Source organism: Mustela nivalis (genome assembly GCF_964662115.1).
Source record: "Mustela nivalis genome assembly, chromosome: 5".
In the NCBI taxonomy this organism is placed as follows: Eukaryota; Metazoa; Chordata; class Mammalia; order Carnivora; family Mustelidae; genus Mustela; species Mustela nivalis.
In genome coordinates, this window is record NC_139024.1 from 1,659,266 (window position 1) to 1,676,940 (window position 17,675).

The 17,675-nt window shown below is 59.9% G+C and overlaps 1 protein-coding gene and 1 long non-coding RNA gene across 7 annotated transcripts in view; one reads left to right on the forward strand and one right to left on the reverse strand.

Moving 5' to 3' along the window:
- Positions 1 to 2,088: 2,088 nt before the first annotated feature.
- The window catches only part of KIF25 (kinesin family member 25), a 43,289-nt gene continuing 27,702 nt past the window's right edge, over positions 2,089 to 17,675 (reverse strand). For 4 of the 6 annotated variants that reach the window (XM_082730479.1, XM_082730480.1, XM_082730481.1 and 1 more), the window contains 6 exons: positions 12,755 to 12,829; positions 10,105 to 10,233; positions 6,446 to 6,622; positions 5,338 to 5,489; positions 4,012 to 4,155; positions 2,584 to 3,682 (listed from right to left, as the gene is read on the reverse strand). In XM_082730479.1, the coding sequence (XP_082586605.1) occupies positions 3,162 to 3,682; positions 4,012 to 4,155; positions 5,338 to 5,489; positions 6,446 to 6,622; positions 10,105 to 10,233; positions 12,755 to 12,829 (1,198 nt within the window). In that variant the 3' untranslated portion in view covers positions 2,584 to 3,161. Of the gene's footprint in view, positions 2,392 to 2,525; positions 3,683 to 4,011; positions 4,156 to 5,337; positions 5,490 to 6,445; positions 6,623 to 10,104; positions 10,234 to 12,754; positions 12,830 to 17,675 lie in introns of those variants that run through there. The other 2 variants (XM_082730483.1, XM_082730482.1) reach the window with 2 other exon arrangements.
- LOC309864745 lies at positions 11,258 to 16,133 on the forward strand. Its single transcript, XR_014311736.1, has 3 exons — positions 11,258 to 12,037; positions 13,521 to 13,622; positions 15,337 to 16,133. It is a non-coding gene; the product is annotated as an uncharacterized lncRNA (long non-coding RNA).

Below are 17,675 nucleotides of genomic sequence, written 5' to 3' on the forward strand. Positions count from 1 at the left end.
GGGACGATCCCTGTCGTGTCCCCGGCAGCTGTGCTTCTAGCAGGCGGCCGGGGGGGGCGGTGCCCTGCGTGTATCGGGGGCCAACTGGGCCGGAGGCCACAGGCCCCCCACATGCTCTCCCTCCTACGCATGCGAGCCCCCACCTCGGGGACACACAGGCCCCGCGGGGCGACGGAGATGGACACAGGCTGTGCGCGGGGAGTGGGGACGTCTGGGAATTCGTGAGGCCCTAAAAGCCCGGGACGTGCTCTGGCGTCCTGACAGGGACACCCCCGCGCAGCCGAGTCTCCAAGTCCCTCCTCCAGATGAGGTGCTCTCTTCTCTGCCAAATGCGCGTCACAGACGAGGTCGCAGGTCCTCGAGCCAGCACGGAACAGCGGCTCTGAGGCTGGCACTGCGCCGCCCTGAGTCCTGGGGGCTCACGCGGGAGACTCCGCACCCCAGAGGGGGTGACGGTGACAGACAGGGTCCCCCTGGACTTGAGGGGGAGCAGAGTGCAGCCGTCCTCACCTGTGAGTGTCCGGTGGGGACTAGCCTGGGGGGGGGATCTGTCACTGCAGGGTCCCCGTGGCAACAGGACACCCCACAAGGGGGTGGCCAGGGCCGTTCTTGGGGGGCACAAAGCAGATTCTCAGCCCCTCTCTGGGGCACAACCCACTGCCCACCGCCAGCGGTCTTTCTTCCTTGCGTGCGCTGTGGCCACCTCCACTCTTGGTCTGTCCCCTTGCAGACTGGTGTCCTGTGCCCACCGCCCCAGACACCCCCTCGGGACTGTCCCGCTACAGTCCCTGGACTCTGAAGCTGCAGCAGTCACCGGCCTCACCGCTGGAGCCCTGCGGCCCCAAGTCGGCGGAGCAGGGACGACGCCCTCGGGCCGGGGGAGCACGTGCACAGGCTCGCGGCCTGGGTGCGCACTCAGGGCCTTTGTCAGCAGGGGGCCGGCCCTGCCAGTCCCCGGCCTGCTGTGGGTTCGGGTCATGCGCCCCACACAGGCTGCATGTGGAGGGGCTCCCCGGAGGCCCACCGACCCTGGGACTGTCCTCGCAGACATGAGGGGGTGTCTTGGAGCCATGGGGGCGTGTCCTGTTTCCAAGGGGACCCTGCAGTGACAGACACCACCCCCCCCCACCGGCTTGCACCCACCGGACACACACAGGTGAGGACAGCCCCGCTCTGCTCCCCCTCAAGTCCGGGGAACCGTGTCTGTCACCGTCCCCACTCCGTGGTGCAGAGTCTCCGCATCGGGGCCTTGTTAACGGATCTGACTGCAACGCGGCCGAGTTCTCACCTTTCTGGGAGGTCAGATCACCAGCCCCTGCATGGCTCACCCCGTCTGTGTCTCCACGGCACCTGAACGCCGTGTTCACGTGCTCCTGTCGCCGTCATGCTCACGGGGCCACACACACGCCCAAGGACGCTCATCGCGGCCTATCTCCTGCCCAGTCGTCTGCGTGACTGGCCCTGCCCGCCCTCTGTGGTGTCCTCTTCCCACAGGCGACACCCTGCCCTGGGAGGGGTCCCGTGGGCCGAAAGCTGGCCAGGAACCGGGCTCCCGGTAGGGGCGGGAAGGGCTGGGAAAGTCAGTGAGGAGTCAAGGCCACCCCGGGGAGACTGAGGCAGGCATAGGTCCTCGCGCCTCCCTCGTGGCCACGCGCACGTCCCGGGAGCGGCGCGGGGGGAGCCGGCTTGCCGGTCTGTGCTGACGAGAACCCATCCTGCTCCGTCTCCCGCCAGACAGGCCGAGGTCAGAGCGGACTCTCCTCACTGCGGCCACGTGTGCTGCGTCTGAGCCCCCTTCCAGAGCCGCGTGCCCCGTGCGCCACGGCCGCATGTCCTGCCGCTCTGTGACCAGCTCTGAGCCGCCTCCACCCAAGGAGTCCCTGTGGCCGTGGAGACGGCACGACACGCGCTTCCCCATCAGTGCACGGCCCGCAGTTGGCCAGGGGACTTCGTGCTGCGCCAGGGCCCCGGATCCCATGCACGACCCCCGCTCGGAGAGCCCCCGCCATATGTCGCCCATCACGGCCAGCTCTGGGACGTTGGCTGGGGACGGCGGGCCGTTACGAGGAGGAATAACGACACGAAACATCTGCTCTCTGAGGCGTGTTTGCGCAAACCCGGCGTCTTGCAGGCGCGGGAACGGGCTTCACCGCTGAGGAAAGCGCGCGGGTCAGAGGGTGGCCCGAGCCCCCGGGCTGTGGCTTCGGAGCTGCCCCAGCCCCGGAGCCCCGTCTGGGCTTCACAGCTTCCCCGCCGGCCGGCAGACCTGCAGCTCCTTCCGCTCGGCCCTGAGAGCCTGAGAGCACCACCCCCACCTCCCCGGCCCCCAGGGCTCCTGGGACCCGCCGGCTTCTCGCTGGGCAACAACAGGTCGGCGTGGGTCACTGGTTCCTGGGAAAACAACAGGCTCGTGGAGTCCGAGGTGAACGAGCTTATGTTAGGACACATATGTCGTCCGGTAATGGCGGGAGACCCCTGGCCGGGGTGCAAGCCCGCTAACCCCGACGACCCTGCCCCTCCTTCACCTGGGTTTCCGGGCGGCAGCTCCGCCCCCTCCGGCGGGGCCTCGCTGCACGTGCCTCGCCTGGGCCCCAAACCCCAGGACCCGCAGCGTTTCTGCCACGTGCTTGCGGCAGGGGGACACGCACAGAATCACCAGCAGCTTCGCGTCCCCTCCTTTAAAAGAAGAAGCAACGGCCTGTGAAAAGACCCAAGGAAAGCTGGCATCGCCAGCCCCTGCCGAGCCCGCGACGAGTGGGGTGCCGGCTGGCGGCGCGGGCCTGGTGTGGGTGTGCGCTGGCGGGGTCCCCGGCCGGCTGCCTCGGCTCGCTGGACACCGGGGAGAAGGGAGCGCTAAGGGAGGACACACGGCGGGAAAGCAGCCGCGCAGACACGGGGAGGCCACGGCCAGGGCTGCGTGTGGCCCCCGGGGGCCCCGGCGCCCTGCGCCCAGCCACGTGCGTCGGGGATCCTCTTAGAGGAAGAAGCTGTAACGTGAACACTGGATGCAGCCCGGCCTCATCCTGAGGAGAAAGCCCATCTGCGCAGAGAGAGAGGAGCCGCATGGAAAGTCTAGAACATTCTATCGCAGCTAGCCTCAGAGCGAGTGGTGCCTGGGGAAGAGCAGACTGTCCCCTCCAGTCTTGCTCTCTGTGAGGGCCTCAGCCTGGGTTTCTGGACCTGCAACCAATGCACGGCACGAACAAGGGGACATGGGCCAGAGGCCAGCACGCTTCGTGTGTGCACGCGGGCTCAGCAGCACGAGCCCTCCACGTGCCCGACAGGATGGGACACAGGACACGAGGAAGCCGAGCGCCTACTCGGAGAGCTCGCCAGGCTCGGGCAAACCAAGCAGCCCAGTGCACAGTGACACAGTGCAGGGGACCACAGTGACCTGGGGGCCAGGACGTCCCCCACGGAGGTATGGCCAGGAGGAGCAAGGCCCCCCAGGGCAGGCGACAAGGTGGCGTGGCACCCGGGCATCCTGTGGTCTGGGGCCTCTCCGGGTGGGGGACCCTCACGTTACCGAGAACGTCCTGGAGAACGCGGGTGAGCTGGCTGTTGCGGTAGGGGATGTGGTCTCTGTGCTCCGCCAGGGCCCCCAGGACGTCCGCGAGGGCCGCCAGGCTCCGGTTTATGAATGAAGTCTCCCTGAGGGCCGCTCCTGTCACTGCAGACACACCTGGGACAGCATCAACCCCCCATCACGTGGTCAGCACGGGCACCGAGTTCTCTGGCCACGTCAAGAAATGAACAGGGAAAGCACACCGTCCCTTCTCGGGACGGGAGCCCTGAGTGGGGGGACCCTCGGTCCCACCAACCTTCTCCTCTGATGGCCTGCACGGCCTCGGCTGGGAGTGGCTGGCGGCGCAGAGCCCCGGAGCGGGACACAGCCGTGGCAAGACCGCAGCCCGCTGGGCGGAGCAGGGCGAGCGAGCTCGAGACGGGAACCCTGCTCAGGCCGCCCACACCCCCACTGGCCCCGGACGGAGGCGCCCGCTCCAGGCTCACCCGCACACTCGCTGCCCGCCAGGTCCACGAGCTGCAGCTTGGCGTGCACCTGCTCTCCCACTCGCTGGGCCCCGGGGGGCCCGGGCGAGGCTCTGCCGCCCGCCAGCCGCCCCTGGAGCCGTGGTCCAAGTGACTGCCCGTCCTCTGCAAGGGGGTGACGGGTAGTCAGGAGTGACGTCCACGAGGCCTCCCTCAGCTTCCCGCGGTGCTAGAGAGCGAGCCTTCCTCCAGAAGGACCGCACTCCAGAGGGCGCTTCCTAGGACGGACAGCCCGGCAGGGTCTGGCCATGGGACGCGGCTTCTCTGAGTCACATAGGAATGGACAGCGTCACCCTCAGAAGGCGGGCCAGTGCCCATGAGGTCCCAGGAACAGAGTGATGTTCCTGGAAGTACTCAGTGATGACGCGCATGAAGACCCAAGGAGGTGAACCCCACCGTTGGCTTCCCAGCCCCACAGAAGTCCTGGCAAAGCCCTTCCTCACTTCGCCGTGGGTCCGTTTCATCAAGCGTTAATCCTAAGTGGTCTTCTTAAAGAGATTTTTTAAAATCTAAATTATATACTCACTGTGGAAAGCATAAAAAAATACACAAAAAATTACCACTCTGGTCTCCACAGCCTTCTCACCGTGGCTGGCGGCCGCCGGCTCCCTGGGCTACGCCTGCCCACGCACAGCCCCGCCCTCCCGGCAGGCGCCCGGCCCTGGGGCCATCGGGCCCAGTTCGGGGGACACAGGGTAGTCAGGCGTCTGTGCCGCTCCCACCCACCCCCGTCCTCCCTTGCCTGGGTTGCCCTGATGGCCACGGGGTCAGGGGCCTGTCGCCCACCGGGACCGGGTGTCCGTGTGACCGCATGTGAAGTGGGCCGTAGGGCAGCCGTGCCCCGCTGGTGCACTGTGGCACCGGGACCCTGCAGAAACGCTGGTGCTCGACCCGTCCGTCCCAGCCTGGGGCTCGTGCTCTGCGAGTCCCGCAGGCCGCCCTGGGTGCCAGCCCCGTCTTCGCCGACTGGGACGCATGACCCTCGCAACATGTGCCTTGCTTTTCTTACATAACTGGCACCATTTTATATGCTGGTTTGTGACTTTCTAATCCCAAGTCACACAGTCTCCCTCACGGAGCAGGAATCCCGTTCGCAGACACAAACGCGCCTGTCCTCCATGTTGTGTCCTGTCCAACGAAGCCGTGCCCTCCGCTCCCCCCACAGCCCCGTCCCCTCTCTTCTCAGCCCGGGTTCCAGATCCCCCGAAGGTGTGTTTGCGACCTCCAGCCCCAGGTCGTGGGCCATTTCTCCTCCATGCCCCTGCCCGGGCTTGCACGGCCACTTACCGGGGCTGCCGCCGGCGGGGGCTGCGGTGACAGTGGCCGTTATTATCAGGTGGGACCTGGAAGAACGCGCGTGCACGCGGGTGGCGCGCCGTGCCCGGAACCGCAGGCTTCCAGCAGCGAGCGCGACGAAGTCCTCCGCACTGCGCACGGGCCTGGAGGAGCACAGGGGGATGGGGACGCCCGCGGGGCGGCGAGGGACGCCCCCTCCCTCTCCCACAGACCAAGCCGACCTGCTGGAGGAAAGCAGGCTGAAGCGCGTCTTAGACAAAACAAAACAGCAAGTCCAACCCCTTCCTTGTTTGAGGCCTCACTGGCGCGCCCTCCACGGCTTTCCGCTGGAGTGGTCAGCTGGGCCCGCACTTTCCAGACCCGCATTCCTTTATGTAGTGCAGCCCGTGGACTCCAGCAGAAGTCCGCGTCCCTGCTCTAGCCGCTGAGCCATGACAGCCACTCAGAGCATCCCACCAGCGGGACCTGGGTCGTTGCGAGTCTTAGTAGAAGCTGAGGGTTGGGTTACCCCGTGCAGGCTCACGGCTCAAGGCACCCAGTTTTCTTCAGATGCGAGAACAAGCTGCAGACGCTTCCCGTACTGACTCTAAGAGCCCAGGACAGGCTCACCCCCCAACCTCATTAGCAAGAGGAGACCCTCCCCCTGCCCCCTGCAGTGCCCCCAACACCCAGACGTGGATCCAGGGAACAGGTGTATCGGGCAACGCGAGGAGACTTCCTTCTTCACCACACGGAGGTTTACTGTGTTCTCTCAAATACGGACCCGCACAAGCGGACACGAGGCGTGTGCAGGTAACCGCGGGTCGGCGGGTGCGGGTCCGCTGTGGCGAGCCCGCTCCCTCGCCTGCAATGTGGGACAGGACCGGTCCCCCACGTTTCTCATCAGGATATTTTAAATGGTTAGTTAATGTGTCTGTTGTCATTATGATTTTAAAAAGATAATTTCTAAAGCAAGTCGAAAGATGCAGATGCGTTCTAAGGCAACACAGAGAAGCTTCCAGCGATACACATGCCGGTCTGGCCCACGCACTGGACTTACTCGGGGTTCTGGGGAAGCTGCCGCCCGCTCAGAGAGGCCGGGCCACGGCTGAGTACTCACGCTCGGGTCGGCAGTGACACCTCCCGCTTTGTGGCCTTGGTCATTGGCGCCTCCCACGGGGGTCCAGACACCGCTGGACGCCGCTCGTTGGCCAGAAGGTCCAAAATGTCGTCATTATACACTTCCACTATGGACACGTCAACCTTCAGGCTCCTGGATGGGTTTTCTGAAATAAGCCTGGGGGTGGGACACGAGAGACTCAGCCATTGTGGAACTTGGGCCGCCCGGTGAGGAAAGCTGCCGGGGAAGCGGTCTCGAGGGGGAGGCGGTCTCGTGGGGGAGGCTACAGCCCGGCCTCGCAGCGAGACTCCCGGCGGGCGGGCACCTGGGGGCACCAGACGGCCTGCTACCACCGCGGGACGACGGCCTGTCCTCATCCAGCTGCGGGGGGCTACCGTCTTGGGAACAGCGGCTTTCTCTGAGCCGTATCTGGATCAGTGATCTCGGCCCCCAGAAAGGGCCCTTAGGATCCCAAGCCCAGGATGCAGGAAGCAGGGAGAACACGCCGCTGCCGCGCAGCCAGCCCCCGGCCCGTGGCCCCTCGATCGGCAGAAGGCCGAAGCCAGCCGCGGCCACAGGAGGGCTCGGCACCTTTCCGGGGCCGGGTGAGCTCTGCTCCGGGGAGGACTGAGTGCAGACCCCTCCGCAGCCCGGCTCGCACCCTGACGTCCAGCCCAGGCCTGCCGTGCCCTCCTGACAGCCCACCAGCCTCTCAGAAACAACACGTCTTGTTCCGACGCATCTGGTAAAGTGCTGTGTGCCGACCGTGGAGAGGTTTAAAAATACTGACGCTACCCACTTGGAGAAAAACCCCACAACCCCAGTGAGGGGAAGAGTGACCACCAGCGCGGCTCCTCCTGCCCACGTCGCTGCCAGCACCTTGCCACCAGACTGCCCACACAGCCCACGGCGGCCGCCCTGTCTTCCGGGACCACTGCCTGCCTGACACGTGCACGGCGAGACCAGTCGGAGTCGGACGACAGTGCTGTCTTGTCCACAAAGAAATTCTGTGCCCGGGGCCAGGAGGCCAGTGTGGGAGGAGCGCTTCTGAGCTGACGGAACACGCGGCGTCTCATGCCAGCACGGACGGATCGAGCTTACTTAGGAGCTCCACAGAGCCCGGAATAAAACGAGCAATTAATGTCTTCCAACGACACAGTCAAGAAAACAAGAAAGTCCAAAACGAAAGAAAAATTCTCCGGTAAGAATAATTTTCGGTTCTGAGTTCGGATGTGGGTTGTGGGTCGTCCTCTGTGCTGGGGTCTGTGGACAAGACTGAGGGTAACCGTGGGAAGAGCGAGGAGCCAGGTCCGCCGAGCTGGGGGCTGGGGGTCCCCCGCGGCTCCGGCCACCACGTGCTCAAGCCGACCCCTGCCGGCCCTTCCGTCCCCTCTGGGAACGGCCTTGTCTTCCCAGGTCGCAAAACCCGAATTCGGAATCTCTCATCTACATAGTACCAGGGAGCTGATTTGAAGATTTTCTTCCACTCCGTTAAGTCCTCGACCAGGTCACTCGCTGGCCCGCGGGTCCCTCCGGCAGCACGGCTCGATTCCGCGGACGGCGCCCATGAAGCAGGCGCCGGGCTTCTCCTCGAGGAAGCGAGTGGTCAGCGGGCGGCACGCAGGGACAGTCACAGCGCCGTGTGGGGCGTGCTCCCCAGAAGCACGTGCGGGCTCCCGTGAGGCCACAGAGTGGGGAGCCCCTCGTCCCGCGCCATCGCCCGGATCCTCACGGCGTCGCTCCGGGGCTGTCGAGGGTCATGTGCTCCGTCTTCCTGGGGCATCAGCCGCCGCGTGGAAGAGCCTCCTCATGTCGGTGGTAAGTGGAGATCGGCTACAAAGGACGCGGCGTCACCGGGCTCGGAAGGGGCCAGGCACTCTCGGGAATGAACGAGCTCGGAGCGGCAGGGCCAGCGAGGACCCCGGAGCCCAGAATGGCAGTGGCCCCCGGCCCCCCTCTCTGCAGCAGACACCGCAAGACCACGGCTCCTGGTCTCTCGGGACCCCTCCTTCCACGTGACACCCAGCAGAGCCCAGAGCGGCAGCGGCTCTGCCGTGGCCTCCCGTGGCCGCTGATCAGCTTCCGAGCAACGTGGCTGCTGCCAGGTGAGGTCTCCCCGGAGCAGGAGAACGTCCTCTCCTGAGCACCCCTCGGGCTCCGCCTACAGTCCCAGCCCCTTGAAATCCCGAAACAACCGAACACCTGATGGAGAGCCGTGTCCCCAGAGGGATCCCAGCCCCGCCCCCAGGAACCCCGAGGCCTGGGCTGGCTGGTGTTGAGCCTTCCCGGGCCGAGCCGTGAGGGCGGGGGTGGCGTGCTCCCAGCGGGGAAGTCCTCCGCAGGGCTGGTGCCTGCCCCACACCCCCTCCGCCCCACCGCCCACAGGCACACACGCGGGAGTGGGGCCCCTGCACGGCGCCCTGGTCGGCCTCACCGCCACTGAGACCTCCAGAGCGGTGGCTACACAGCACAGCCTCACCTGTCCCCACACGTGCTTCTCTGACGTAGTTAGCGGAACAAACTTGGCCAACGCGTTCTCCGTGTGCATTAACACTTAAGGAACATTGGTTTGAAGACGCTTCAACACGTGAGGCGTGTGTGGGGTTCTTCCCCCTTGTCCCGCGTGATTCTCAGCCACGAGAAACTCGCAAGGAGACACAGAGACAGACCCCGAATCTGAGGGGGCAGGGGGCCTGGAACGCACCCAGCCCATCGGGAGACCTATGGCAGGAAGACACTTCTCTCGGGGGCAGAAGGATTCGCGGGACACAGCACGACGGTCGCAGAGGGAGCCCACGGCGCTTGCCGAGCAGGGTGAGTGGAGGGAGAATGAGTGTGGCGCACAGCGGCCCCCGAAGGCAGGGACGGCCCGCGTCCAGGCCCAGAGCGCGGAATGTCCCAGCTTTGTTCCTGGATTCCCTGGTCGCTCGGGCGGTCAAGGACACCCTGTTACTAATTTTTTCCAGGAGTAACTGTGTTGGTAAGATCACAAGAGTGCAGTGGGTGCCCTCTGGGAAGGTGTTCCCAGAACAGAAGCATCTTCAACAGGCCCGGCTCACCCTAACTTTGAAGAAGAAAACCAGATGCGTCCCCTCTTTCCAGGCCCAGGAGGCAAGGACAGGGAATGGGGGTCTCCCTCTGTCCCCGTCCCAATCTCGGGCAGAAAACTTCCAAGCTCTACCCTCTCCTGACCAGGGAGGCTGTCCAGCTAGGGAGCCCTTGCAAGAAGTTTTGATTTGGGGCGCCTGGGTGGCTCAGTCGGTTCAGCATCTGCCTCTTGATTTCAGCTCAGGTCATGATCTCAGGGCCGTGAGCTCGAGTCCTGGGTCAGGCCCCACGCTCAGCTGGGACTCTGCTTGAGACTCTCTCTCTCCCTCGGCCCCACAAAATAAATAAATAAAAATCTTTAAAAAGAAAAAAAAGCAGACTTTAAAAAAAATGTTTTGTCTTAACGACAGAATTTCAACATAAATGTGCCATAAGAATTTCTAGTGTTCGTGGTACTGAGGCCCCGAGCGTTTAAACACTGGGTTGCACGCGTTACGGGAGGAGCGTGGGGCTGCGGGGGTGGTGACTCTGCAAACAGCCGCGCTCCGCCCCTCCCTCCCCCGTGCTGCCCGCCTCCCGCCCTCCCTGCTCAGCTCGCAGCCCCTGCGTACCTGAAGAGCTCCCCAGCAGCCCTGGGCACGATGCCGAGGTCGCCGCGCTCGTCCTTAGAAAGCGGACCCAGCATGGTGTAGCTCTTCCCGCATCCGGTCTGCCCGTAAGCCAGAATGCAGACGTTGTACCTGAAACCCGACGCGGACGTCAGCACAGCCCGCAGCACGCTGGGTCCTGAGCTGCGTGCTCAGGAAGTGCTCACTCGGTCGCAGAAGTCCGTGCACCGCACCCGTCGCTCTGCGTTCCCGCTCCCTGACCCTTGCATGTCGGGCTTCCACGGGAGCTGGTTTTCGCGGGACCCCTGGGGCCGTTTGGTCACGCAGCGTCAGGCCGAACCACAGTCACCTTTACACCCGCTCAACACGCTCCCGCTGGCACTGGCTTCCCTTCCGTGATTCCACATCTCCTCTGGGCACCCACGGCTGGCACACAGGGTCCACGCTGGGGTCCCCCCTGCCCCCCACAAGACCCCTCGTCCTCCCCACCCACTCCGTCAGGGCAGGGCTGGGTCACCCGACAGAGCTCATCTCGGTAAACGCGGGCTGCTTCTAACACGGGTGAAACAACCCTTCCCCGGGGTTTCCCCGTCACACGTGGGACCTTGAGCGCAGCAGATGCTTCCCCCCGTTACATTTTCTTAAACTCTGTTATTCCAGGAGCTTGATGACTCCGTGTCCGCAGTCAGCCAGAATGCGCCAACACGGTCTCCGTGACAGGCACGCTGACCCCCCAGAGCTAACCCCCCCAACAGCTCTGGATCACGTCACGAGGACAGGGACAGTCGCTGCCTCCTGCATTTCCTTCCTGCCGTCTCTTCAGCCCGAAATGTCAGTGGGAAGATCGGAACATCACATCAAAAGACTATTTAAAGGGGGCGCCTGGGTGGCTCGGTGGGTTAAGCCACTGCCTTCGGCTCAGGTCATGATCTCGGGGTCCTGAGATCGAGTCCCGCATCGGGCTCTCTGCTCAGCAGGGAGCCTGCTTCCTCCTCTCTCTCTGCCTGCCTCTCTGCCTACTTGTGATCTGTCTGTCAAATAAATAAATAAATAAAATCTTTAGAAAAAAAAAGACTATTTAAAATAGATATAAAATTATATGATAGGATAAGCATTTACGATATAAATATATAAATGATACAAAGGTGTAACCTTGGCCGGGAAGGGACGGCTGATCCAGGCCTACAGGGGCTGAAGCCTGAGCCCTGACGCTCCCTTCCGGTCTTGGAGGGACAAGACGGTCCCCACGCAGGCCCCACCTCGAGTGTCTGATTTCATGGACGGACCTTTAATCAGAAGGATTTTTCCCCTGAGGCAGCCCCAGCAAGTCCCACGAGCAGAGGCCTGTTCCCAGGAGTGGGGCCAGTGCTCCTGCTAACCTGCCTCGCACAGCGATGGGGCCTCCCTCCAGGACCGACTGTTCCAGTCCTGCAGGAAGCCTGTCAGGGCAAAGACCGAGCCAGGACCTCCCGGCCACCGCCCTGCATTGTTGGTCTTCCGGAGCGGAGAAGTCTCAAGGTCTTCACAACAACAGCCTTGCTGCGCCGCGTTCCCATCTCGCACCTTCCCTGAGGGCTTGCTGGCTGCTTCTCCAGTGGGAGCACCTTGGTCTCAGCAGAGCCAGAGCCCCTACAGGGACCTTCTGAACCCTCAGGAATGCAGAAGCCTCTTGGAGAAAGCAGCCCAGCACTTAGAATGATGCCATCTGTTTCACATTTAGGATGGAAAGGCAAGTCTGGCAAAGATCATTTAACCACTATGTCTTTTTCATTTCTGGAATCTGCTTACTTAAGAGAGGCCTACTGAAAAAAAGAAAAAAGAGCCCTCCTATCATTTTCCACAGAAGAACTTTTTTTGGCTGCCTCTAAGAGCCCCAGCACTCCAGAAGAAGGGTGTCAGGAGAAACCGTGTCATTGCGGGAGGCCTGGCCCCACAGGTGGGTGCAAGGGGAGGTCCGGGGCTCCTGTGGGGACATGACCCATCGCCTCCTGTGCCTTTCAGGCCCCTGGCCCTCTGTCGGGCCAACACCAGGACACCTTCTTCAAGCAGCTGAACGCAGGCTCCTCCGCCCAACTGGGCTTCTTTCCGGCATCCCAAGGTAGGAAGTCTTGGCGTCTTGTGTCTCAGCCACACAAACCTGGTTCCAATTGTTGCCAGGAAGCCCCGCGTGGACCCTGAGCGCAGGGCACCAGCAGCGGCTCCCACCGCGTAAAGATGTGATCTTTACTCAGAAGGAATGACCCACGGCCTGGGGACTTGGCAGTCACGTGTCCGGAGCCAGCGGCTCTCATCCCAAAGGGCTGCTGCATTCCTTGGTCCAGTGTCAACATGCAGCACAGCCTTCCTGAAAATTCTAAAATGCAGGGAGGGTCCCAGAGAGCACAAGGGCAGCCGCTCACTGTCTTCATGTGCATGAGGACCAGCGAGTAGGAGCCCTCTGACAGCCGCTCCTCAAGTCTTGGGTGGCCCTCTTGCTGGCAGGCAGACCAACTCCCCCCCCCCCCCACTGGACAGTAATCGCTATGGGGCTATGGGTTGGCTTTAATACTCTCGCAAATGCACCGACTCCAAGGTCACATTCTGTAACAAGAGTGAGACCTACTTACAGTTCCTCGTAACTCTGATCACCGACCTTGAAGATATGTCAACTCACCCGTCCAAGAGAGACGTAAGCAGGGGGCACACATCCGCAAACACCACTTGCTGGGACTCGGCCGGACCATAAACCCTGAGACGCAGAGGGAAATGAGAGATGTACGTTAGGAGCCAAATAGGAGAAAGGAGAGCCTCACCCACCCCCATCTAAGCCTCCAGCACAGTCAGGATCCATCACTGCGACAGTAAGAGATCAATCCATTCCCTTTCAGGCTAACAGGGGTTAAGAGAGACTGGAGAAATGTCTCCTCCGTCATAAAAACACAATCATGAACGCTTGCAAAGCAGAAAGAAAAAGCAAGCCAGCAAGAAGAGAAGAAAGGATACCATGTAATTATCCTGGGACTAAATTAGGTCCACTTAAGTGGGTCCAACAAGAATAATGTAAAAATCATACTCTGGGCAACACTGAGTATGTAATATTTAATTCTTATGTTCAAGCTTTCCAAGGCGGTGTTCTCCTAGACCCAGGTTAGTTCAGCAGAATGCCGGTCCGTGTCATGGGACTGCAATGTCGGCTCTGGAGACGGGAGTCCCATGTTTATAAGCGCGCAAACAGAGCTAAGTAGGAAGGAGCTTCTAAAAAGTGCAGCTCGTCCCACAATTTGAAACAAGACTAGAACGCAGCTGAAAGCAGAATGTGGGCCAGACTCCCAAATGTATGAACTAAGCATTAGTGGTCTGTTGTATTAGAGCCCATGTGCTTTGCATTTAAGCTTAGACGTCTGGATACTGGCACCAAATATTCCTTCTTCCATTTTCAGAATGTCTCATCGTGGCCAATGGACCCAGTATCTCCAGAAGCAGCAGTAATTTTGAGCATATAAAATGACTGTGCCTGATCAGGAAGGCATTTGGAGCAAGTGGTATGGTGCTGAGCTCTTGAATCTTTTTTTTAAAGATTTATTTATTTATTACTTTAGAGAGAGAGCAGGGAGGGGTGCAGGAGCAGAGGGGGGGAGAGAGAGAATCCCAAGCAAGCTCTGCGCTCAGCAGAACCTCCACTGAATGCGGGACTTGATCCCACGACCCAGGGATCACAACCTCAGCTAAAACCAAAAGTCAGACGCTGAACCTACTGAGCCACCCAGGGGGCCCCTTGAGTCTTTTTTTTTTTAATTTGATTTATTTATTTGACAGAGAGAGATCACAAGCAGGCAGAAAAACAGGCAGAGAGAGAGGAGAAGCAGGCTCCCCCCAGAGCAGAGCGCCTGATGAGGGGCTCGATTTCAGGACCCTGAGACCATGACCTGAGCCAAAGGCAGAGGCTTAACCCACTGAGCCCCCCAGGGACCCCTTGAATCTTTTTTTTTTTTTTTTAACTTATCACAGAATTCCCTGTGGCAGGCTACTTGGCGCAAGCCTGCAGCCCCACACTTGGAGCCTGTGGAAGCTGACCTAGCAAATGTTTCAGTACGCATCTGAAAAGAATGAAGACTCTTCCGAAAAACATCATGATGGTAGTTACCATTACCACATTTTAAAGAATTAATGGTTATTCCTTAACATCATCCCCCAAAGTCAGTCTGGGTTCTCTGATATTTCTCCAGTTCTCCAGTAAGCTCACTTTTCCTGTTGGTTTTTAAAACTCATGATTCAAACAAGGCATCCCCATGGCCACTGGCCCAATGTCTTCTACAGCTCTAGTCCACTGCAGGGGTCAGCAGACTTTTCCTAATTAGTAAGTAGTTTAGGTTTGGCGAGCATCTTACTTAAACACTCAGGTCTTTCCCACCAACATGAAGCCAAGGTCAAAGGTGCTACCACCTATACTTTGTAACATTGTATCGAGTCATTACTCAGGAACACAGCAGCTGGACACAATGAAGCATCTGCTTACATAAGATGGGGGGGGGCTGCCAAGCCTGCGCCCGCAGCACCTGCAGGAGCCGAGACAAATGCAGAATTAGACCCAACTACACCTGGCTTGTAGGATAAAGAAGGCATCTTAGATTATTGGGGAAAAGCTTGTTTCACTAAGTGTTGTGGCTGTACCTGCGGAGGCACATGGAAAAAGGTGAAATCATTCCATTCCTAAGACATTAATAATTCTAAAATACATCCCAAACAGATCACAAGTTTAATGTAAAAAAAAAACCATAGGAGGGGCGCCTGGGTGGCTCACTTGGCGAAGCGTCTGCCGTCGGCTCAGGTTATGATCTCAGGGTCCTGGGATCCAACCCCCCATCGGGCTCCCTGCTCGGTGGGGAGTCTACTTGTCCCTCTGAGCCTCGCCATTCTCATGTTCTCTCTCTCTCTCATTCAAATAAATAAACAAAGTCTTTTTAAAAATGGAAATACTTGTTAAAAAATAAAAAATAAACCACAGGATTACTAGAAGATGTGGGTCTATTTTTCTCTAATCTGGTGACCTTTGTAACTATAATTAAAGGGGAAAAAGCTTTGGTGTGGCTAAGGGATTTCAGAAAAAAAAATACAAATAACAAACTTGGAAAAAGACTTGTAACTTAAATCACAGGTAAAAGATCACTAACCCTAATATATGGAAGTGCTCCTAAGAATAAAGAAGAGAAAGGCCAATCCTCTCTGCGTTGAACTTTGACATTTCCTTCTACTTAGGAATATGCTCCTTATGTCTCTCCTGACCTTGGCAACCACTTCTCTGTCTTTGAAGAAGAGCGTCTAGAGACTCGAGCGCTCCCAGAGGACTGTGCGTGCCTCTCTGCTGCCAGTAAGGACGTCCAGCCCCGCGAGAGAAGCCAGGCGCGGTGACATTTTGGCCATGGAAGGCGTGGCCCCAGGAGCCAGCGTGGCCCATCGGGAAGGCCAGGCCGAGTGGGGGGCCTTCGTTCCGCACAGCCAGCACCCTCCCCTGGCTCCAGCCTACCCCCAGCGTCCCTGCAGGCATCCAGGGGTCTCTGAGCTCTTCTCCTTTCTCTGTGCCTTGGACTGTTTTGAGTCCTGGTTAACGGAGCTGTCAGCACCCGGTTCGGAGGCCCCTGGCTCCGCCTGCATGTCTGGGAGCTCGGGAAAGCCTCAAACTCGTGACCAGGGGAGTCAACACGAACATGTGGCAGGTCCATGACGGCATAAACGCATGTATGGAGGGAAGGCCGCCAGGGGTCCTCCGGCCTCTCGATACGTAAACTAGACTTGAGACAATAACATTACTTATTATTTTTCTTAGGGCATTTTGGGACAATGGCTGTTACTTTTAGTTTGCCATTTTAACAAGTAATAATATATTTTAATTCTTCTTGGGAGACAGCAAGTATCCTCTGACTCTGGGACAATTCATGCTTTTCCTAATGAGCAAGGAGTGTGTTTTCCTTCGATGCACAAAGTAGGGGTTAAATACTGAGCGGTTGAGATTTCCTTTCAGAACTGAAATGAAATATTAGTTCCATAAAAAGCTTTTGGTTTCAAAAATACCTTTATGAAGGGAGACAGTCCTGGTACCAAAACAGTATTTCCCCAGAATAAATGCCTATGGAGATTTAAATTTAAGTTCTTGCTTCCTAACTTAGATGTATAGTGACTTGTGCATACTCCTTCATTTATGTTTTTAAGATTTTATTTTTATTACTTATTTGACAGAGGGAGACACAAAGAGAAAAGGGACACGAGCAGGGGGAGAGCGAGAGGGAGAGGCAGGTCTCCTCCTGAGCAGGGAGCCCGATGTGGGGTTCGATCCCAGGACCCTGAGATCATGAGCTGAGCTGAAGGCAAACGTCTACTGACTGAGTCGCCCAGGTGCCCCCTTCATTTCTTTTTTTGTCCGAACACCACAATCGAGATCTTCCCCTTCAGTCCGAACCCCAGCCTGTGTGACCGCTGGTGCAGAGCCTCCCAAGAACCCTGGTGTCTAAGGGAGGTGTGGCCACGTCTCTTCCCCACACCCCAAAACAAGGTCCCGGTGTCGGCCGGCCCACGCCCCAGGGCCCTTGCCAGCCCTTCTCGGTTCCTACAGGTGGCAGCTGGCGTCAGAGGAGGACCCGGACTTCATTCCAGGAAGGTGTGTGACCCCTGGGCCTTGGTCCCGTCACCTGTGGCCCCTGCCCAGCTTTTCCTGAGAAGGCCAGGAGGCATGGCCACGTCCCCCTTCCACACACACCTAACACCGAAGACACAGAACCAGAAGCGCTGTGCAGGACACAGCCGGGAAGGACAGAGGGAGAGGAATGTTCGGCTTCAGGAGAAGAGGCTGCCGAGCGGCGGCGAAGCTGGAGCTGCCCTGCTGGGTGGCAGAGGGGAGGTGCGGGGGGACCCCAGGCTGGGCCCGTCCTCAGGAGGGGACACACAGGGACGGGGAGCCCAGGCCCTCCGCAGGGGTGAGGCCCAAAGGGCGGGTCCTGATAAACAGATGGTAGAGACTGTGCTGCAGGCTCTTGATGGGCTGGGGGATGCCCCAGGAGGAACCACAGCCGCAAACCCGCAGACCCTGTGACCGTGGACCATGGCCCCGGGGTGGGGAAAGCCAAACCGGAGCAGTTCCATAAAGACGGGGTCCGAGCATGGGGATTCCCTCCCAGCCTGGCCCCCTGAGACTGGCTGGCCTCAGGGTGAGAGGCCTGTGCTCCCTGGAGGCCCCCCCACTCCACTCCTGTAAATGGAAGCCCTTCTCCGCTCCTGGGGGGCTGGCACCCCTCGAGGCCAGAGGCCTGCCGGGCCACAGCTGCAGCCCTGTGCTGGGAATCCCTTCTCTGGCCGGACCAGCCCTCTGTGGACAGTCACTTCCTACCAAGTCTGGATGTGTTCATCTGCTCCTGCTCAGTGGCGGTGGACGCCAGGGGACGGTGGGAACAGCTCCCAGCACGGAGGGAAGCACCGTGCTGAGCCCCTTGTCCTGGACGGGATCATTCACCGCAAAGACTCAAGAGTCTGCTGCTCAGAGACTGTCGCCCCAGGACCATGTGCCTCAGTGACCCAGGCGAGACCCCTCACATGTGGGGCGGCGG